Source organism: Columba livia, chromosome Z (genome assembly GCF_036013475.1).
Source record: "Columba livia isolate bColLiv1 breed racing homer chromosome Z, bColLiv1.pat.W.v2, whole genome shotgun sequence".
Taxonomy (NCBI): domain Eukaryota; kingdom Metazoa; phylum Chordata; class Aves; order Columbiformes; family Columbidae; genus Columba; species Columba livia.
Window position 1 is genome coordinate 44,687,098 of NC_088642.1, and position 23,625 is coordinate 44,710,722.

Sequence of the window (23,625 nt, forward strand, 5' to 3'; positions counted from 1 at the left end):
CCATCTGTCTGCCAGTGGTTTGTAAAGATGAGCAGCAGCTCACATCTGCCAGCTCACCTTCCAGTATATTTAGCCACAGGGCAAATACCACATGCTGTGTGTGGTGCAGGATCAAAGTAACAGACTCAGGTCATGCCAAACCACAGACTCTTCCCCAGCAGGTTATCCAGACATCTCCATGCTGTTGACTTAATCACTCCATGATAAAACTTCAGTAGGTCAGGTTTCACGTAGACTATCTGGCTGCTGTTGAGAACTGAGACTTGACAGAGCAGGGACCTTTTCTCTGCTGCAAGGTCCCAGGGAGCAGGGAGAAGCATAGATGACCTGCCCTGTTCTGCATCACCAGCCTGCCTTCATAGTAGAGTTTCCAAGACACAGGTGTGGACGCACAAAGAGAGTCTGAAAAAGAGTGAGGTCCGTCTCCCCACATTTCCAGCCACGGTGCTTTTTAGAAGTGTCCAAAGCCTCAGAAAACAGCCACTTGTGCACACAATTCAGCCATGCAGTGCTTGGGTGTATCCCAATTCCACCCACTTCATGGCACTGGTGCCAGGCTGCTATGAGGAGACACTTCAGCCAGGACAGACTCATGTATGATAATCATGCTATGTGCCTGCAACGTCCCTACACCTATTTCAGGACCAGTCCAAGCCAACAAAATACCCCAGCTTGCTACCCTGCAGCCCATGTCTGCTCTCAATGCAGTAGCATTAGCGCTCGCTGCTCTCTCAGCATGATTTCAGAGATGGGACTTTTTAAGAGAGAACTGACAATAGGGAGCCTGTCACTATAGATGCCAATATAAACCCTTCTTGGTGGACACAGTTCCACCCATAGCAACTCTCACTTGCAGATCTACAAGTGGGAGGTGCCCCAGCTGGCATCACCCAATTCCCCTAGCACCACAGGGCAGCACTTGTCCATGCCACTGCCTGGGCCACACACTCTGTCTGCATCCCGAAGGAAGGCAATGCACAGTGCCCCAGGAGCTGGGTCCTCCTGTGCCTCCCTCCAACCCACGCACCCTTCCTTGTTGGAAGGAAGCTCAGAGCATCACCAGCCCGGCCCCGCAAGGGGCTGGGATGCAGCCAACATGCACTGGAGGCCAAGCGCTGACAAGGCACTGCACACAGACTCTGCCAAGAGGCCAGGCTCGTCTCTGCTAATTGCTGTCTTAGCTTCTGAACCCACAAGAGGGAAACAGAGCTGGTCTTATTTCTGGTGGTGAATGCTAAATACACTACATTGCTGTGCATCCCGATCTGCCTTCAATGGCTTCTGCTGACACTGGTAAGCACACTTCTGATTTACTTCTCTTCCTGAACTTCATCCCAAGCAAATTTTACCCACCAGCAAGCCCAGCAGACTCCAGAAAAGGTACACATACAGAGCACATACACACATATACGGGCACAGAGAGATGTGCAGGAGGAGGGAGCGCACGCACAGGTACTCCTCTCTGACACACTTGCAAGTCGTGTTTCAACCTGGGCAAAAGATGAGCACCTTCACAGTATAAATTTAAGGCCCTTTCTCCAGTGCTCTTGTCTGGAAGGACTGCTGCTGCTCCACATGCGAGCACAAGTCAGCAGGATTCTTGCTTTCACAGTATCCTGCAGGAACATTGCCTAATTCTCTGCCTGATTAAAAAAGATTCACACATGGCACCAAAGCAGCAGTCTGTCCCCATTATATTAGGTACCACCATGCACATGACTGCCGAGGTCTCCACTCCTTGGGGTAAACCACCAACAACTGCCTCCTGCTCCTAGAAGGTGCAAAGCCTTTCCCTTTGCTCAGAGAGCTATTTCAGGTACCAGAGCTTAGAGGAGCTTTAGCTCTTTAAGGGAAACTCCTCCCTTAATCCCATCCACCACCACAGCATCATGTCTTGCTGCAGTTACTGGCATATCCTGTCCAACCCCATCCCCCAACATGACTGCATTACAAACAAGGCTAGAAAGGCAACAACAAAATTTAAGGACTGCACTGAAGATGAGCAGGGAAAAAAATACTCATCACCAAACAAACAAAGGACACACACTCTCAGGTAACACAAATTTCTACTTTGCGTTGAAGGTGGCTTCTTTCAACAAAGAAAAATAAATTAAACTGAAAATGGAGACAGAAAAAGCTAAAATAGAAAGGGGGTGAGCGGCTAGAAAACTGAGACCGGGCAAATATAACCTAACAGCAGTTGGCAGCCTTTCTGATGACTAGATGTTGAAAGATTTCATTACTTAAATCAGGCACAGATATATTTCATAGATAAATAACCATTCAATGTCAACCAAGCTTGTCTACAGCATAATAAAAGGAAATTCTAGGAAGAAAAACACAAGTTACAAGCATAGACAGACATTTTGTTTACAGGTACATTTTACAAAAGAATGGTGTGAGTGTCTCTCTCTATACAGTATATATATATATATATATATTAGCTAGCTCAAGAAATTAGATATATTTGCTTGAACAGTCTCCTTACTCACAGAGGTTACTGTAGCTCCAGCAGTTACCCATTGGTCAAAGAAATAAAATGCACAGATCATCAGTTTATCTATAGCGATACCAGCTAATTCAATTGCTGCTGTTCTAGTCAACTGGAATCAAAATAGTTTCAAATTTCCTGGCAGCTGCTGCCCTGCACTGCACACAATGATGTAAATGGATGCTTTCTGAGTATTATGAAACTGATGGGGGAACTGCAGTCTCGTTCAGTCTATCGCAGGAGCTAAGGAGTCCACCTTGGCAGCTTGCAGGGGGGAAGAAAAATTTCCTCCAGCAAGGCTGCCTGACAGTATGCCAGGGAGACGTCTGTGCTTAGCTGCCGTTTATTATAACCGCATCCATGAGGGAAGAAACAGTCAGAATGGCAATGCTGAGAGTCGTGTGCTGGTTTCAGAGCATGGGGCACCTGATGGCGTTTCAGCATTACTGAATGGGAAGGTTTCACAAAGCAGCCCAGTCTTGCATTTAATTTCTCCGCAGCGTGTTGGTGAGCCTGCATGCAGCGTCACACCAGTTATGCTTTCTTGGTACCAGCATTTCTTGCCTTTAATTGTAAAAGGCAAATTAGGCCAAGTGAGAAAAAAAAAGCATGTGTTAAGAGGAAGTGAATCTCTAGGTGACAGAGTTTAACGAACAAATTACAGGACTTACGGCATTATATCATTATTGCAGCCTGTCAGAGAGGGGGGGTCATACATGTCTCCTTGTCCTGCACTCCCTCAAATTACAACTTCTGTGGTACCTAAAACTACTCCAATTTATAAAGCAGTGCCTGCACACACCAAGGCAGAGTGGCCTCCCCCAACAGGAGGGGAAGGATGCTGCACAGTTACTGGCAGCCTTGTGCAGCAGCCCTTTTTCCAAATGATGTAATTGTCCGTGCCACAATAGGTCCTGTCTGGGCAGCAGACATCCTTCGTTAGCCAAAGCCAGGGGATTAGCATAATGCAAGCACCACGCTTTTGTAACTGGATTGCAAACATCCGCGTCGGACTGGGCGCATGGTTTTCTGCAGCTTGCAGCTGCTGCAGGCTTCTGTGCAGTTCGTTTGCCTGGGGTAGTGGAGCCAGGCCTTCACCCCTGCGAAGTTATACTGGCATTATGCAAAAAAAACAAGTTGGTAGAAACAGGGCAGCTGAGTGAAGGCCAGGGTAGCAGAGGGAAGAGATAGGGGAGACCTGCCTAGAAAATAAGCCCTGGTTAAATGCCTCTGCTGCCTTAGCAAACACGCAGGGAAAGTGAAGGGGACCAGAGATATGGCAGAGCTTACACAGAAAAAGTGACTCTGTTGGCTGAGAGCCCTCACACGAAAAAGAGACAACTGGAGGGGGTCCCTGCTGCTCAGCAGGAGGTTTAACACAGACCCAGCAGCATGCACGGGCAGTGTGCACCTCACACTGTGCTTGAACACTTGAACAGCCAGGCATGGCGTGGCACCCAGCAACTCAGAATTGCCCTGAAATTAAACCGACTGGTACAGGGAAGAAAATAATCCCCCTGCAAGCACCCAGGGGCAGAGTGTTGCTCAGCAAATCCCGCACCCATGGCTTTTTGCACTCTGGAAGAGGTTATGAGAGAAGTACTCCTCACCACTATTCTGGCATAGTTCCATAAATTCTGGGTTTTTTGGACAACCAGAGGCTGTGTTAGGTGAACTTTTAGTCTGCCACCAGACAACCATGCCCATACTGGGTAAATTCGTCATGAATCTCTCTGCTAGCCAAGTCCCAGTACCTGGAATCACGTGGTAATGTGATGCCTGAGTTTTCATGGCTTTTAAAACAGAGAGTGATAAAAGCTGCTAGATTAAGAATGTAAATCCTGAGCATTAAGACAGCAGTGACCAAAACAACATGCAAAATACCTGAGTTACTGTGTGTCTGTTGGGGGAGGGGGATTTTTACAAAATTGCAAAGCTTTTAACCCTATTCTTGATGGAAAGCCTTTAGTAAGCCATGCTGTGACTTGGTTGCCTAAGATTTTAACTATTTTCCAGTGGTAACCACAACTTGGGAGCACTTGTGTAACACCAACCACACTGAACTAAGACTCCTCCAGAGAGACCCACACCTTTCCCTTGGCTGCAGGAAGGATGGCACCTTGCTGCAGGAGCTCACAGGCCTCCAGTGAGCTCAGAACAGGACACAGTCCAAAACTAACATGCAGCATGTGCTGGAAGGGTTTAGTGTGAGGGATTATCCACTACAAATGGCTGTATGGGCCACAGATGGTCTGTGAGATAGCTCGGTCCCAAGAGTCATTCCCTGAAAAGCGAAAGGGTAGAGCAAAACAGCTGCTAGCATGAGTAGGAACAGAAGGGAATACAAAAGGGAGTATCTGGGCTCCTCATCCTGATGTAAAAGTGTGGGTGAGTCTTACCATAGTTAATGCAATTTTCTTCTTTAAAGCCTCACCCCGAGTGACGTGGCTGTGAGAATCTCAAGTTTTGGTTTAAGACCTATGTTTGGAAAAGACTTCAACACAAAATTCCAAAGACAGATCCAAAAAGAACCTGAAATTTTCTATTTTTCCATTGCTGTGATTTAGAAAGGAAGCAGCTAACAGGTGTTTTTCTAAGCGTAGATATACACAGTGATAGCAAGAATTACTCTAAAAGTTCCCTAGAATCCTTCAGCTGAAAGAGCAAACTTGTGGAGCAGTGACAGCCCACAGCTGGTTTGACACTCGCAGTGTCTACAAAGACTGCCCAGCCTCTCCGAATTCACTTGTACTTAATGTTACATATTTTAAATATTGTATTTTTAAAGAATCTTTTTTTAAAAACCTCTGAAGTCCTTCAAATAGAACTATTTCTTCAGAAAAAAAAAATATATCACCAGACTTTGAGCAAGCAACAATGGCTTAAAAAAATGCCACACTACTATTCACAGATCTCAGAAACTCTGGATCTTAGCAGTAGCCTCTGAGGAAACTAGGCACACCCACAAAAAAGAATGTCCTTTACTGTTATTTCAGGGTTCAGGACCAATTTGCCAGGCTAAAAGAAAGCTTGCTAGGCAGTCCTCAAAGGACCCCAAGAGCTGGATATTGTTACACACCCAGCTAGAACAAAAATAGGGCACAGAGGGACATGTGTGTCTCCTAGGGTCCAAGTATTTGCTGCTAAAGGCACAGCAGGACATTGCACGGTAGCTTTTCAGCAAGCTTGCACAGTGAATGAGATCCCCTTCCTCAGGAAGCTGGACAGAGTTAAATAAACAACGCGGAGGTCTAGAGCAGAAGGCACTTGTTAAAAGTGGTGAACTGCGAACAGGAAAAATACTTGCTGTACCCTGTGTTACACTTTTTACAGTGCCATACCAGACCAGAACTACATCTACCCACATAACTTTAATTAAACACATTCTCCATGTTCATTATCAAGCCATCGCCAGCAGCAGGATAACATGCATCTTCTCCTTCAGAAAGCTTCAGAGATTAATCAAAGGTACAGCACGATGGAGGGCTTGTGCTGCCCGTCTCAGCAGGTGATGGGGCTGATGCCAAGAAGAGCCTAGGAGCAAAGCCCACAGTGACAACAAGCAAAAATGCAGCTGTGCCCCACCATAACCACCTACAGCCAGCCCACTCAGCTGGCTGAGCCTCTCCTGTTGTGCCCACTGACCTGGATGCATAATTTTTTATCTGCCCGACGGAAGCGAAGGGCCTGACTGCCTCTGGGGAAGTGTTTCTGAGCACTGCCAGCTTCAGGTGAGCTCAGCCTGTGCCACGTATGCTCAGAGCATCGGAGATGGCCAGAGACCACTGATGGGCTCCCAGCATCACCAGGCCCCCAAATATTTGTGTGCTCACGTCAGCACAGCTCTTGGCTTTGACCAACAGCCCACAGACAGGGAGGTATTTACTGCCGTAACTCTGGCATTTCCTAACTTCTGAGAGCTTAATTCTGCACTCTTTAAAAACAATAAACAAACAGTCCATGTTTTAACGATTATTTGTACTAAACCCTTGGCCTTCCAACAACTCCGTTGTTTACCAAGTCGAGGATGTGGTAATCTCCTCCCTGCAGCAGCAGGTTATGAAAACTTGAACTATCCAGCTTTCAAATGCAGGTCACAAGACATCCAATTTCCTCCTGTGAAGCAAGGGACTTAGCATAATGCCTCGTTGCTCCTTTAGTTTTCTTTTCCTTGGGACTAGAAACCCAGACATCAGTCACACCACACCTGATGGCTCCAGAGCATGCCCCAGCTTTGCCCAGCCCTGAGTCCCTCTGGGACTCAGAAATTCAAAGGGAGAGACAGCAAAACAGCTCCACCTCACACAGCCGAGATCCAGACCACAATGCAACCTGTCCTCACTAGCATTAATTTTTCCACATGCAAAGTTAGATGAACTCTTCTGACACCACTGTAAGATCTTGCTGCTCCTCAGAGCATCCAAGCAGTAGCTCAGTATCATCTGGTTTACTCTGTGTTGGAGTGAAAGAGGAGCATTCAGCAGTGTCAGTCAATGTGCTGCTGCATGAGAGGTAATCACTTCTTAGAGTGCTCAAACTTAACAAGAAAAGTACCTTTTAATACAGTACCTCTGGAGACTTAAATTTTAAAAGTTAACCTTCTCTTTGCATCATTGCTAACCAGCAACACCAAATATCATGGAAAATGTCTTGATTACACACTACTATTTAAAAACTCCTGTGGATCTTCGGTATGTCAGAAAATGCAGTGGGACACTAGAAACAACAACATAAAGCTGACAGAGTCATGTACAGGATGATGGAATTTAATTAAGCGTGTGGGGGCACCACAGGTCTGAGCTTTCCAGATCGTGGCCCTGCACATGTCCCTGGTAAATTTTGCAGGATATACACTTAAATGCACATCTGATGTACCTATCCTCACAATCTCTGTCCAATTAAGCATCATGAGTGTGAAAACCAGGCAGTCATTTAACCCTCAGCAAATGCAGTTTTGCACCTTTTCAGGAAAGCAGAGCTGCAGAGGAAGATACCAGACCAGGGAGCCCAGACTTTCAGGATTGCCTGGAGATGGAAAGAGTAAGACATGAAAATATGACAAAGAGTAGTGCATCAAAATGGAAAGCAATGTGGTTCAAGCAATGAACAAGACTACAGTCAGCAATCTGGTCTAGCACGAGAACGATGCAACATGTGAGGGACTGTTGTCTGAGGCTACTTTTCAGAGGGAGAATCAGGAAGATGCCACATCCATGCAGTGTAAGGTAGAGGCAGCAGAGTTGGACACACGTGTCTTAAAGTGACACAGAGAAAGCAATTGAGGGAGAAGAGCAAAGGCCAACCTAGTAAGTTAGTGATGCTCATTTTACAGACAGTTACTCGGGTAATTTTCTTACGGATGTTTAAATCAGCATCGTAGGACCACGAAAAGGCTTTGTACAAAAAAAAAAAAAAAGCAGCCATTTTGTTCTTCCTTTGCAGCAAAAGCAAGCCTTTCCATGATTCAGGTTCAGAAATGGTCATGCTGCATGGGTTAAAGTATGCATTTCTTTTTCTTTCATATGTCAGCTCTGGCACTGTTTGACCCCTTGCATAGGTGATTCATCACAAGTTGCCACAAGAAAATAAATTTTCTTATTAGAATAGTTTCTTTGGCATTGTTTTGGGGTTTTTTTTTTGTTACTCAGTTTTTGATGGCTTGAGCTTGCTAAGAAAACAGATAAGCACAAGAACTAGCCTGAGACAATCTGCAGCAGTGTGTGGCTGGGACCATCTCTTTTGGCAGCACCAAGCTGTTAAATGAGCTCAGTTGCCTCATGACACCTCACTGTACACAAAACAGCAAGTGACAGGCTTTCCAAAAAGCTATTTATTTCACAAGGAATTCAAAAACAAGCTTCTTCCAGCAGCTGTTGGGAAAGACCAGATTTGCATATAAACCCAGGAACTATTTGTACAGGGCTTTTTTGTGAAGGATGAGATTAAACCCTCTGTTACACAGGAGGGGTGAAAGCTTTCTCCTACTAAAAGCAAGACTGTTTACGAGTCTTAAGAAGCTCTCTTTCTTCCTTACAACTATCTTGGATTTATTTTCGTATATAGCAGGAATTATAGGGTACTTGTCTTTCATGTGTACTTAAGCCATTATTTTGTAGCCTCCCCTTCTTTTTTCCCGAAGGAAGCACTTTTCAGCACTAAGTCATATAGTCGGGACTTTTTTTCTTTTGGTTCTTAACTGTATTAACTGCAAAGTCAAAAAAATCAGCACTGTGTAGCATGCCCAAGCCTAAAGATAAGGCTGCTGAATAGAGATCACTGTTTCCACAGCAAGTTCCAGAAGAGGGTACATTTCCATATACAACAAGTGCCCTTTATGTCAACGAGGCTGAGAAGATGTCTCATCCAACCCAGCCAAATTCAGTTTTTAAAAAACATTTTCTTTTGCTGGAAGGCAGAAGGCTGTGGTTTTGCCGAGGAAGTCAGCCAGGTGGCACAGGGGCCCATGGCGGCACGTGGTGCATCCTCTCCACTCCCCCAGTGGCACAAGCAGGGGTCTGTGGGGAGATGTGTGGCCCCCAGCCCTTGCATGATGCTATGAGAGTCCTGGCAGCCTGGACCTGCTTCTGCTCCAACTGATGTATCCAAGGCAGAAGGATGGGCAACAGAGGCGGGAGGAGAGGAGCCAGACAAGAGGCATCACACAGTGAAGAAGAGAGCACATGTGAACATCACAAATATTGCAAATAAAACCACGCTGAGGGCAGCAAAGGAAAGAAATGAGGAGGAGTTGTTTCTAATGTGGCAGCTTTATTAGTATTTGAATATAATTGATCTAACACCTCTTGTACAGCCATCTAACTTTTTTTTTTCTCTCCCCACACTTGTGAAAACGACCACAAGCTTCAACCTGGAAGGTAAAAATCAGCACAGCAGCCATTTCCCATCTAGGCAGACAGAAGCATTTGATACAGTTTATTCTTCTTTCTTTGTGAACTGGCTTGCCCGATGCAAGTATTTTACTACTCAGTTAAAAAATTCATACCCTCAACAGCATCCAGCAGGGCTTCAGTAATATGGCTGTGGCCAAAAGGAAAAGGATAGACTGGTAGGCAGAAGTAATTAAGCCATTCAGCAGCTTACATGTTACATTCTCAGTTTCTGAGGCCAGCCAAGTAGTGGGTGAGCTGCCATTCAGTGAGACCTGGTCAGGTTGGAGGAATGGGCAGAGTAGAACATAATGAAGTTCAACAAGGGAAAGTGTATGGTCCTGCACCTGGGGAGGAATAACCCCAGGCACCAGTACAGGTTAGGGGTTGATCTGCTGGAAAGCAGCACTGCAGAGAAGGACTTGAAAGTTCTAGTTGACAACAGGTTGACCATGAATCAGCAATGTGACCAAGAAGGCCAGCAGTATCCTAGAGTGCATTAGGAAAAGTGTGACCAGGAAGCCAAGGGAGGTTATCCTCCGCCTCTACTCTGCCCTGGTGAGGCCGCATCTGAGTTCAGTTCTGGGCTCCCCAGCTTAACAGAGACAAGGAATTACTGGAGGGAGTCCAGCAGAGGGCTATGGAGATTATGAGGGGCCTAGAGTATCTTTCTTATGAGGAAAGACCGAGAGAGCTGGGTCTGTTCAGCCTTAAGAAGTCTGGGAGGGGATTTTATCAATGCTTATAAATATCTCAAGGGTTGCTGTCAAGATGATGGGACCAGGCTCTTTTCAGTGATGCCCAACAATAGGATGAGGGGCAACAGGCACTGACTGAAGTACAGGAGGTTCCTTCTAAACATGAGGAGAAACTTCTTTACTTTGAGGGTGCCAGAGCACTGGAACAGGCTGCCCAGAGAGGTTGTGAAGTCTCCTTCTCTGAAGACATTCAAAACCTGCATGGACACATTCCTGTTCACCTACTCTGGGTGAACCTGCTTTAGCAGGTGGCTTGGATTAGATGATCTCAGAGGTCCCCTATGACCCAAACCACTCTGTGACTCTGTAACTGCTCTGGGATAGATAAATTAAAGTTCAGCTTTACTGCCTGTGGTGACAAGCTGTTCTCTTGATCAAAGTTAAACAGCAGCACTTCTCCTGGCCCCGGCCCCATCACTCATTTGCTTGAAGTCATCCACACTTTGACTTACAAAAAACACGTCTTCTTCCTTTTAAAGGCAACTTTAGAAAGTAGCAGGTTTGTTCAGATTTTTTGGTGGTGCTTTTCCCTCCCCATCTAACACAGAGAAGGATAGAGAGATTTGAATGAACAGCCACTTCCCAAAACGTATGTCATGGCATATTTGACATACGTCAAATCAAAGGATGCCAAGATTTGGTGCACAGAGCCCTGGGTTTGTATTACTGTGCCCTCAGTCACCCTGTCCTCATTCATCTCTAGTTAATAAGCAGTCAAAACCTGCTCATTTGAAGAAGAAAAATATCTACGGCAATACCACTCTCATTTATCTATATCGCTCAAATATCTTCCTGGAGGAAGAGGAGGATGCATGTGTCTGTGAGAGCAGGAAGCCAGTCTGGGTAGTCACCATGTCACCCAGTTTTCAGGTGCAATTCACAAATGTTATATGTTAACCACCATTAAATGTTTGCAAACTCTCCCTTGAAGTCACTCCCATCTTACTACTTGTTAGCCCCTAATGGTAGCTTCCGGTTAATAAAGTACCAGAGATTCAAAAACAAAGCAAGAAGTAGCACAGGAAAAATACAGAAAAGTACACACATAAGCCAATAAATCTGGCTTATTCTTTGCTGCCCTTTATTTTAGGGCTCAGTACTCAGTCAGCTCAGAATAGCCATCATATCTGATAATTGTTTTGGTTAGTAATAACAATAGATTCACTTGGATTTATTAGACACAGAATACTTTATTTAACACCAATCTCCAGAAATGTACTAATGCTTGCTGACAGCGCTCTCATACTATGTCTTTCTAAACAAGCAATGAGGTCATCATGATTCATGTAATAACACGATACACATTTTGTGAAAGTTTTAAAAATTCCTAAATGAGGACATTTTGGTTGTTTTGGTTTTATTCTGCTTCACTTTGCAATTAGGATTTCCCAAGTGGAAGACCAAACTTCAGAAAATCCAGGGAGAAACATACTTTCCAGACTTCAGTTCATTCAGTTCTGCCTTTATTTTTTTTTCCTTACTGAACTGGAGAAGCCTACACAGCTTGTTTGCTTGTTTCTGTACAAAGTGCAGCTCTTCACTGGCAAGAAGGGAGTCTTCTTTAATTAAAAGTGACATTCCAGAAAGTTTGCAATTAGAAAGGATCAGGGTGTAAAGAAAACGGCCTGAGTAAAATACTTTTGCAAAGACAAGAAGGATTGTTGATAACTACAACGAGGCAAGCGAAACAGGTATAGTAACTACAGTTCTTTTCTTCTAAGCTTGGGCTGTGAAAAGGTAGAAAACACTTTGCATTTACAAGAAAATAACAGAAACAAGAATGATCCATAGGCATAGCATTAGATAGTGCACCTGGATTTCTTGAATTACTAACTAGAAGACAGTGCAGTTCAGGTACCATCTCAAGTATCCAAATTAAAACCTTATCTAATTCTAGCTCTAGGAAAAGCAGAAGGCAGACCATGAAGGGTGCTCCTGGAAGGACATCTAGGCAGAAGTAGCCGTGTTTTTCCACATGCAATCGCAGAACACATGGCTGAACCCGCTCTGCTGCAAAGAAATCCTGAGACTTCCCCACCAACATGTCTCCAGCACACCACTTGCCACTGTCACATCAAGGTGGCCCAGGAGAGCCCAAGAGAAAGGTGGGGCCATAAGACAGGGAACTGCTGTCATTTTGTGGAACCAAACCAGCAGGCTCCTTTGGTCTGGTACCTGCACTGTGGTCCAGAGAAGGACAGCACATCACAGTGCATGAGCCCTTGTGGGGTCATTGGGGAGCAGCTTCTGCAAAACTTTCCTCATTGGCTTAAGAGATTATTATTTTTTTTTTGTAAACAATAGTAATAAATAGCACTTACCCATTTCTGAAGGCTTCTCTTCTGCCAAACCAAATAAAAATTCATATTTGGCCTTGGCAACAGTCTGGGCATGAGCCGATACATCGTTATCCCGCGCAAGTGCTCCTGCCTGTAAAGTCAAAATTAACAAAGCTTATCTACCTTTTAGTGAATAAACAGCCGTAGGAACATGAAATCCTTAAAGGTGGGCTGTCAGTTGGGATTTTCAAAGTGTTCATTTAACTCTGTCACCACCAAGATCAACCAGAGCAGACATGGCACAATTCAGTGTGCTTGTGAAGAGCTCACCTCTCTGTCTTCAAACCAAAGCATTTCAGTATTAGGCAGTGATGTCAGAGCAACCAACCTCTCACATCTTTAGCTGGCCTACCCACTGCAAGGCCAGTAGCACTGGGCAGCCATCTCAGTCATACCAGTTAGGGTTAAAAATGCCTAGGAGATAGTAACAGAAATAGCAAACTTGAGTTTTGATGTCACAAAACCAAGACCCATGCAAAAGCCATAAATGGGGCAGGCTTTTTCTTTGGGAGGAGACTGGAGCAGAGAAAGGCAGGAGCAAGGAAGCATGGAAAAGGGATAATAAGGTATGCAAACATGTGAAAAGTGCTGTCTGAGGGTCCCTCTTGGGCAGCACATGCCCAACCACCAGCATCTAAATCAGGACAATAGCCGAACCTGTTTTTGTGACCATACTACACAAGTCAAACCTGCTTCCATGGCCAGGAGGCAGGGAGAGGGCACAGACTGGTCTCTCCAGCTAGCGAGGAGCACCTGGGGGAACAGATGGACAGATTAAGCGTCCCAGTGCCACCAGGCCTGGTGCTACCATCACCTTCTTACTGCTTCCTACTCATTAGAAGCAATTTGAGACAGTAAAGGTCCAGTTTCTCAGAGAAGAGAAAGGCTGCAGTACTAAGATTAAAATTAATTTTCTGAACAGGTGAGGACAAATCAAATCTCCAAGGTAAAGCACACAGCAGCAATAAGCTGTAGTGCAAAAACTGTCTGCAGTCGGCATTAAGTTTCTTCCCAGCTGGGCAAGACGGAGCCCGTAATTCTTCTGTCTGAAGTGACAGATGAAATAAATCATTAACCCTCTAAATTCTTCAGTGACCTTTACATTCGTACCCTATGTTTGAGGCAGCCAATTGTTATGGCATAGCAAGTCATTGCATGGTTCACACTGGCAAAGGTCTTAGCTTACAAAAATACTCTTTAAAAAAAAAAGAAGCCAGATGAAACACTCTGCCCTCCAGGACAATAATAACTTTTATGCACTTCCACCAAATACTTGAGGGTAAGCATCAGCTACAAACAGAAATTCAAAGTACAGGACACACAATTCACAGGTACTCTTGGTCAAGGCTCTTTAATCAGACATGGATGGAATTACAAATGCATACATTCCTCCAAGGCCAGCTCTCCAACAATTACTTTTTTTTTCCAAGAGCATATTGACAAATAACTATTTGCCCCATGCCCTAGAACTGTTTTGCTCCAGGTTTTCATGGCCTTTTACCCCCATTTCTTCTCCCAGCTTTCTGGACTGCAACAGTTCTGCAGGATTTAGCCCAACACACCTCCGTGACAGGTGGGCAGTAGATCTTACACAGGCGTCTTGGATATATTTATTTACTGTTCCCAGGTCCAATTATTCATCACTAGGGCTCCAAGGCTACTTTGACAGACCTGCTACTACCATATACTTCAGGAAAAATGTGATTAAACAGATTAAAGGCTTTCTAGCACAAAGATGACTATCAAAGGTGCCTAATGAAACGAGTCCAGAAAAAGCCACTGTATCTCCCCTGCTTTCACAGGGCTGCATTCATTCACAAGAAGCGGGTCAGGAAGACCTGGAAAAGGAACAGCTGGACCCAGAGCACACAAGAGAAGGCTCTATCTGCAACAGCCTGTACAGGAGTAGCTTATGCAGCCAGAAAAAAATTCAGCCTACTCAGATGGATGCAAAAGAACAGGATGGCTAAACAACTAGCTGGTGCCAAATCCTGCTCACAGATTAATGAAATGGAAAATAAAATGGATGGAGTAGTCCAGTTCCTGAAAAGTGAGGAATTTCTGATCTTCACACCTATGGGACACAGCATCTTCATCCCTCAGCCCTGCTCTTCGATGCTTCACAGACATTTGCTGCACTGAGCTTCCTGGCCAGCAAACACATTACCCAAGGGTCTCTATTTGCCTGTACATTACCATAAAGCAATGAAGAAGAGTGCAGTTCTCACCCTCTCCATCATCCAGTAACAGGCAGAAATTGATGGTTAAATTAATGTTTTTTTCAGTGTACAGGGCAGCATTTATCAGAGTTAGGTGCCTAAGCACAGACTACAAGATCGTTGTCTTGGCACCTTGAAAGGAATAACTTGATTTTCAGAAGGGCTCAGCACCGCTGATGAGAATTACAGATACTGGCTTCTGCATGGGAACAGCCAAACCTAACATTTATTTAGGTTGTCAGAGCACTATAAGGATGTGTAAAGGTAAAGCAGTTCAGAGAATTGAGATCCAGGCTTAAGGATAAGTACGATATTTCATCCAAAAAAGCGAGATTAAAAAGAGAAAGCAAGAGGTGGAGAGAATGAAGATGCTATGAGGTCAGAGCTGGCTCTTAAGACTATTGCTTTCCTGTTGTCCTTCCTTAGAGACAGGAAAAAAAAAAAACAAACAACACAACAACAAAACATAAAACCAAAAGAGATTATGTGCATTCCTTTTATTCTTTCAATCTGCCACTCACAGAAACCTTATAGATGTCATCACGCCCCAAAACCGGGAGCCCAGAGAAGGACTGAACAAACATTCATGGTACTTTCCAAGCTGCATTAGCAAGGATTAAATACAAGAAAGATTGGAAGGGATATAAAACTCCTGCTTAAGCCTTCTCCCTTATCTGAAGGGCAAAGAAATGTGCATCCGGGTCAGCTCATTTCATAATTGCTTCCCTCAGAGGGCTTTAACTACCACCTTTGCTGCATCTGGTGTTTGTCACTGCCAGAGAGGGTGACGCTCGCTCAGAGCATCAATTCCCTTAAATCAGCCCAGCTGTACATACATTTCTCATGAGCCACAGAAACACTGTTTTTGAGTCCGATTACGCCCTGGGCAGAGAAGCAACAAGTTCCTGCCCATTTATTTACCATTCTTGCAGTGCTTTCTGCTTGTTTGGACATGTTTGATCAAGACTACTTCTCTGGGTCACAGTTCTTGGTTGGGAGCTGGGGAAGCTGCTTTTACTTCTTGGGTGCATTTTATATAACTTTTGTGAGGCTGCGCTAGTTTGGCCATGGCAGTCTTCACCCCTCAGACCTCCTGCCAACACACTGGACCAATTTCTCTTGACCTTGCCCAAGGCACTGGCGTGGGTCAACAGAGGCCCCACCTCACTGGGCTTTTGTCCCTTGCTGAGGAATCAAGAGATTGTTTAGGATGTGCCCATGGCATACATGGAGGTCTCAAGTTAGCACAGGAAGTGAAGCTGCTGAATCTATGTCTCAGCACTGAAATGAACAGCAGTAGGATGCTAAGACCTCAGGGATGCTGCTCCTCCTGCAGGAGCTGCCAAGGGCAGGTAAGTCAGCACAGCATGAAGCACACACGCTGCCTCTGCTCCACTCTGCTGTCTAAACATGCGAACTGGAGCAGAGGGCCAACAGCTGCAAGGAGAAACCATTGCCAACAGTTCATCACTGAGAAGTGGCTTTAGCCAGGACCCTGGTAAGAGTTGGCTGCTGCCTCTCCTGAAGCACAATGTGTCTCTGGATTAATTTGATTTAGGCTCCAGCCATGAGCTCTCCTCAAACTGTTCCAGGGGTTTTTAGACAGGCATGGTGAGTCATCCAAGCCTGAAGAAAATGCCTCTCCTTTTGCCATGGAAGGAAAGCAACGAAGCATCCTCTGTTGAATTTAACTGAGGTTCTCCTTGGGGCCTTTTTTTGGACAGACTGTTTTCTTCTTGAGGCTTTTTTTTTTTTTTTTTAATACCTACATCCAGTGAACATTAATTGAGGAATATCAGCGTCTTGCTGTCTTGCTCTCTCAACACCATTTGCAGCTGAATCGACAGGAGAGATGGCCTCCATCACTGGAGGTCTCGGTGGAAGGAGATGATACTGTCTACAGCTGCCAGGACAAGGAACGGGACAGTCTGAGCACAAAGAGCCAGCATGAACCCATGCCTCCTGAAGCTTTCACACTCAAGGTCAAATGTTGTCTTTGAAAACATCTAATAAGGAGGAAGTGTTCAAAGGAGCAAATAGTTAACTGGAAAATGTCAGTCTGGAGTTTCTCAGAGCCCCTGAGAGGACAGATGCTGTTAGACAGACCGACTCCTTGCAAGAGACCTGGGAACATGGTGGTTGGGGAAAAAGCAGAATGGGATGGCTGCCCAAGCTTGAGCCTTCAGGGAGCAAGAGTCAGGCGAAATGCTAGACAGCAGGAGTTTTCCCAGAGACTGACAGAAATACAGTAACCGGTAAACAAATAAAGGAAGGGCAGGAATGATGAATAGAAGGTTTCCACAGATGCACAACCTTCTCCAGTAAGTTCCCAGCAGAGCAAAAGGACCACATGAGTCAGGCTGCAAAGGCATGCTCGAGTCTTCATGGAGTCTGCTTCTGCAGTCACAGATAGACAATCCCCCCAACACCCTGGTACAGGTAATGGCTAGCCCTTGTTTTTAAGCACTGTTATCATTCCTGTCCGGGCGTGAGCTTAGCAAGCCTCGCTGCTTTTGACAGGTTGTACTAATTGTTCTGAAAAGACTATTTCTGTTAGCTTTTCTCAAGTCACTTTCCTAAGTAACAGGATGAAATGCAGAAAGTTGGAGTTAAAATGAACTTGTTAGATGGTAAAAGCTACTGCACCAACAGCACAGAAAGAGCAGAGACAGTGCTGGTGCTCACAAAAAAACAGCTAGCAATGTCTAGTTTTTACTTCCATGTGACCTCACACACTGTGCGTGTTTTCCTTACACACAGACCCCTCCACATGCTAATATATGTTTGCAATTCTTAAAGCATAAGTAAAATAGATAAAGACTCAAAAAAACAGGAGATTTGCATGGCTAAATCTCAGCTGAAGCTGCTAGAAGTTAATATTAGGAAAGGCTTTGGAAAAGAAGCAATCTTAGCTTGGGTTTTAAAGTAATTTCTAACTATCAGGAGTTGCAGGGAGACGTGTAGAGAGCCAGAAGGTAGGAAGGAAGGAAAGGGCTTGTGTGAGAGTGTTGCTTATAGCCATTGTCCAGCAGAGAAGAAGTCTAGATTTCAGAAAGGGACAACCAAGTCAGCTATGACTTCTCAGATGAAGGAAAGAGGTAGTTGAGATACACATGGCAGAGATATATGTAGTTGTAAGGGGTCTGAAAAAGGCAAAGAGCAATCAGTGATTCACCACCTTTTTTACTATAACAGCCAGATGACATCAAAAGAAGGTACTGGGAATCGTCATCACACCAAACAAGAGATGGTGCCTTGCACAGTCTGTAGTCAAAACCACAGACCTCTCTGCAAAACAATGTCATGGAAACCAAAATCCTACAGCAGCTTGAAAAGGAGGGTGAACAAGCTCAAGGGATACAAATCCACAACATATGCAGAAATCACATCCTTCTCATGAAGCTCCAAGCAGAACTCTTCCCAGGCATTTGCTAACATCCACGACCACATACATGCTTCTGGGCTAACCTGACCTTGGGTCCAAACCGGCGCAGCCAGATACTCTTACCTGCTCACTGGGCTTTGGCACGGCCCTGGACGTGCAGACCTTGAGCTCAGTACTGTACAGCCATCTACACACCTCAGTCCTCACCACAGAGCACGCCACACCTTCACCCCAGGGACTCACCAAAAAGCACTGGAGCACCACAGGTGTCCCATGTCACTCCCAGTGCCATGGGATGTGTTTGCCAGGAGCAGCCTCCCAGGAAGGCATTAGGTGAGAGAGCAAAACTGAAAGGGCGCAGATACAATCGGAGGCGCTCTCTGCACTCAACAGCAGACTTCATAGAAGTTCAGTGTCTGATGAGAGGCTCAATTCAGAAACAAAGCAAGAGTCGCTGTTTAGAAAAGGGCATGGAAACAGTGACCAAAAAAAGGGATGCCTTAGCAGTAGTATCAAGGAGTTGCAGGTAAAATTTGTTTTCAGTCTGGTCATCTTGTTTCACACCTGCATTTGACTTTTTCTCCCCTTGAAGAAATGTTTGCTTCATTGTTTGGTTAAAGTTGTTATGAAGCAGTCAGCTATTATACTGAATTAAATTCTTTTTATTACGCAAAGACTGACACTGTCTGACCTGTAACTGTGTGAATGTGAACAGAATATTAATTCAAAGTCTGTATGATTACACTTTGCTATTAAAGGTCACTCGGCATTTTCTATTTGCTAAGTCAGTGATTTTCAATGTATGCTGTATGGGGCTCTGGATGTCTATGCACTATTTCTAAGGTATGTGCAAGAATCAAAGGAAGGCCATTGAGAAGTAGGCTTCAGCTCATTGCATGAACCACAACATATGTGTAAAACATATAGTAAAATACGTCCAAAATTTCTCATAAAGCCACAGTGCTGGTATTTTTTTCTGAGTTATGTCAAACATCATTGGCATGGGGGCCTGATCTAAGAAAAATTGCACAAAGACAGCACCTTTTATTCAGATAATTTAGTGGCACATGTGCTAGACATCTTGCATTTACTTATTTTGTTCAGTCTTTTCCAAGTATATTTAGCAAACTCACAGGCTGCTTCTTTCCATCCTCTTTAGGTATCTTAGATGGCAAAACAGTATTTAGACAGGCTACAGGTCTGCCCCACATGGATTTCCACTCCATGGAAGCTAAAACTTGGATATTCCTAAGCACTTCTTGAGCCCACCAGAAGTTACCTCTGTCTCTTTAAGCAACTAAATTATTTCCAACACTCAAGCCAACATCTGCCGAGTACTGAGAACTTGCAGGGCACATCCTTTCCCATGTGCTGTACATTCTCTACATCCGGCTAAATACACGCTGTCTTTATGGATGGAAGAAGGATGGGACATCAGGAGAGCTTATCTTCCTTTTTCAAGTCAATATTACGAACATTGTTTAAGAGAGTATCCCAAAGTGACTAAAATGTTCTTTCCAGTAAAAAACCAACCAAACAAAACCCCCACATCCAAAATCCAAACCAGTGCACACTACAGCAACTCGAAAAATTTACATTTGCAAAGGTATAAAAAACTGCATTCCCTCTGCAGCAAGGGCAAACTGTAGAGCTACAACACAGCAACAGCAACTTCGACATAGCTCATTGACCCTGCATGATTATTTCATACCACATATTTAACCCACCTTTTTCAGATCAGAAACGTGACTGAAGTTTGATCTGAACCATCTCCCCCCTAGCATAACTGAAGCAACAACTAGAAGTCACACCGACAAATTTCACGTGAGCCTCCTGCTGTGCAAGTACTGGGGGACTGAGAAGATGTTGCTGCACGGCCAGACTGTTTGCTTGCTAAGAAAGTGCGAGTTGAGGAGTGACAGCATCAGCGTCCTCGGGCAGCTGTGGCCCTGTGAACCATCAGGAGCCACCAGCCAGTTTTAGCTGTGTCAGGACAGCAAAACTGGTACATTCCTCACAGGAAGCACAACATAGGCCAGCTGGTGCTGGTGTCCCACTGAAGAAGTTAACACTTCTCCTATTTCCCTCATTAGACCACAGCAAGTCTACAGATGAGAAAGCTGATGAAAACCAGAACTCACTGGCACTAGAATTTGGTTTCTTTTGAGAAATTTACTTTCCTGGGAAAGGTTCTTATCTTAACACTGAAATGCAGCCACATCCCAGGCTTAAGTGCATCTTGCCATCACACTTGGCATCTGTTCAGCCTGGAAGATGCAACTACCCCAATGACACTTCCTGTTTGCAAACTTGTAAAGAAAAAAAAAACCAAACTAGTACATTTTGGAGATAAACCACCTCTTCCACTGTGCGATTTCATGCTAAGAAGAGAAAGCAAGCCCCATTCATCACTTCTGCAAAAAGGGAGGCTTACACTGTGTAATCTGTGCCACTGAGGTTGTTTTCTTACTATTCCCAAACTACTGTATCACAGACTCAAGACGATGTCCTCTTGTTCAGTTCTTTCACCAGGTGCCAAAAAAATTGCTGTGGCTGAAACATGAAGCCCTCAGCAAGCATGACAGTAACGAGTGGGCTTTTGCCTTGGCAGCCCATCTCTAAAAGCCTGGTCTACCTAGGTTTAGCCCAGTGGTCACAGCACTGAAAGTATTTTCATAGTTCGCAAAGCAAGCCATGGCAAACACCACGTATTGCTCGTGGCTGAGGCGCTCAGTGGAGGTGGAAATGCAGAGCTCCCACTCTGACAGACAGTCTGATCCCTGATGGACAGATCAGGTGCCCTGGCAGGTTTGTTTTCTCACAGCATTCAGGAAGTACAGTCAATTCAGGTGCCATTCAGGCTTCAAGGGCTGGATAATACCTGAGCTCCTCTGACTCTTAATTCAACCCTGTAGCAACCTAGCCCACATCCAGAGGGCTAGCCCTCACCCCACCCTGTTTTTAAGCCCCTTCCACAACCCGCCTTGCTTCTCTCAGTAATGCAGAAAATAAATGCTCAGATGCATTAGCATCCCAGGAGCCTGTGGTTTCTGACAGGAGCTGGCAAAACAGCAAGAGGCATCTCAGAGCAAGGCAAGGCTGTGCTCAGAAAAAGCACCTGGAAGCATATTGCAAAAGCATACTTCAAACAATGCCAGTCCTGAGAGGAACAGGACACTTATGGACAGATTGAAAGTGCCAGGCAGGCACTTAGAGCTGGTCTCAAACTCCTTTTTCATCCACAGAAATATAGAATTTCTGTCCCCCCCCAACCTCATCTCAGTGCAAACAGGAAAAAAGCACTGGAAACAGCCTCTGCTACCACGGGTGCCAGAGGACAGGAATCCCTTCAGAATGAGATTCAGCTGTTTAAAACAGAAATTGCTGAAGTCCTAAATTCGTTCACCTGTGGTCCCTCTTCTCTGCATGGTGATGATCCAGAGGAGTTTTCTATCACACATAGCCCTTGTGAACCAAACTTCCAAAGGGAAGGACCATCACAGAGTTTTACAACCCACCAGGACATGACAAACCCCCCAAGCCAGAGAGTGAGACTGCATGGGAAAGCCAGTCTGTGAAGCCCCTGCTCCACCAGAAGCTGGTTCCATCAAGAACCAGCTGCAAGTAAACGTCCTTTCAAGAAGAGGTGGCAGGTGTCACTGAGCCCAGGGACACTGCTCTCACCACTTCTGGCTGACCCTGCAAACCTCGCACCAACCAACTCTACCAGCTGCCACACCCCAGGGACCTCTGGCACTCGGGTCATAGAGCTGACGTGGAGTGGGATACTGGGGGCTGGTGACTGACTGCCCCAACCTTTGAGTTTTGGCAGCAGTTCACAGGTCTGTCCAGCCTGGCAGATGGTTCTCTGGTACCATGGGGACCTGACTAATCTTACTTTCCAGATGCTAACCCCTCCCTCCCTTCCCTAAGCCACTACCTTTAAGTTACCTTTAAACCAGCACCCAGCAATACCCCAGGCTCTTGCTCCCCGTCAGAACCCTTGGAACTAAAACAGAGGAACTCCAAAAAGAAACACAGAAAAAATCACCACAGCTCCCAGGTCTGACAGCCCCTCTCTCCATGGAGCTGGGATCACTTCAAGCAGTCAACTCTACTGCATACTCAAGGACAGTTTATCAGCCACAGGCAAAGCATCCTTCCTCTGCATCGATGGCCACATACAGGGCATCACTTTTGCCACCTCGACCACCAGCCCCAACAACGAAGCTCCCAGCACTAGGCTCCCAGCATGTCCATGGAGACAAACGCATGCCTGCAAAGATGCTTCATGGCACTGGTCCATGGTAGTCCTGCAAACAGACTGCCTTTTCATCCCACAGGAATCAAACCCAAACCATCTCTTAAATCAAAGCTGCAAAAACAAATGCCAAACTTTCCTGGTAAGACAGGAAAGAACAGAAAGAACCATTTTGTGGGGTAGGCAGGGAGGGGAAATACCCTGAACAACATACACATCTTTTCAGCTATGCAGCTTGACAACACAAACTAAATTCTTGCTGAAAAAAAAAAAACACCAGCATGTTCATTAGGATCCTCACTGCTCTTTTTCTTCTTAATTTGACGGTATGAAAATGGCAATAGTAAACCAGATAATTTGTACTAGCACAAATAGCACAAGAGGATCCCCATCACCCAGGTAAGATAAGCAAGAATTCTCTTCGTGTATCAAAAAGTCCTAGTTTTTCGTTGTATCAAGTTTTGAAAAGAGCAGCATGTAAGTTTATTGGACTTTTTTTAACATCACCACTACCGCAAAGGCTCTTCTTATACTCTTTTCTGCAATGAACCAAGGCTGTAATTGAAAGGGAGCATTTGCACAGGGACTCCTACACGGTTTAACCTCACTTTCTCTCCCGCTGAAGGCATACCCTAAAACCAACGTCTCTATAACCAAATTCTCAGTCACTGTAAATCAACAGAGCTAGGTCAGATTCATGGTCAGCGTTGAACTGGTAACATCTGCTGAAATACATCAAATAAGGAAATGAAATGAAAAAGCATTTGGAGTAGAAAAAGGTTGCTTTCTACTAGCTAAACCAGACAGACTTGGGTGATTCTCAGCAGCCTATTACAATTGCCTCAAACACTGGGTGTGCAACCACCACTTTCATTAGAAATATTGCATTTCACTTTCTCTCTACTAATGGCCCTACACACAGACAGAACTGAAGTGGGACTGAGGCTGCAAAAGTGGTAGTAATTGCAGTTGCCTACTACACACCCAAATCACTTCCATAACACATAGATGTGCTCTGCCTGACAATGTATTAACTGGCACCCTGTGGGAGCCAGGTAATTGTTGTTTATGGCATGGAAATAGTGTGTCTGCATGGGAGGTCAGCATCTTCAGTGAGTTTGTGTGAAGTTCAAGCTCATTACAACTCTATGTTTATGTTCCCATTGAGTGGTGTAATTCCAGTCCCAGGTAGCAAGGATGAAGATAACACCAAAATTGCACAGGATCATCCCTGTGTATGCTTACCATTCTAAAACTTTACACCTTTGGTGAATTCATGTCAAAC

At 45.0% G+C, this 23,625-nt stretch overlaps 1 protein-coding gene and 1 long non-coding RNA gene across 8 annotated transcripts in view; one reads left to right on the forward strand and one right to left on the reverse strand.

Annotated features, from left to right (window-relative positions):
* The window catches only part of PSD3 (pleckstrin and Sec7 domain containing 3), a 114,253-nt gene that overhangs the window by 89,833 nt on the left and 795 nt on the right, over positions 1 to 23,625 (reverse strand). For 5 of the 7 annotated variants that reach the window (XR_010468889.1, XM_065045651.1, XM_065045653.1 and 2 more), the window contains exon 2: positions 12,458 to 12,566. The exons of 1 other annotated variant lie outside the window; for it this stretch is intronic. Coding sequence is in view for 5 of the 6 variants with exons in the window: in XM_065045651.1 (XP_064901723.1) it covers positions 12,458 to 12,566 (109 nt within the window). In the remaining variant the exon portion in view is untranslated. Of the gene's footprint in view, positions 1 to 2,492; positions 2,539 to 12,457; positions 12,567 to 23,625 lie in introns of those variants that run through there. One more of the 7 variants, XM_021297429.2, reaches the window with a different exon arrangement.
* LOC110364089 (uncharacterized) lies at positions 1,889 to 18,851 on the forward strand. The gene is made up of 2 exons (XR_002422587.2): positions 1,889 to 2,053; positions 14,278 to 18,851. It is a non-coding gene; the product is annotated as an uncharacterized LOC110364089 (long non-coding RNA).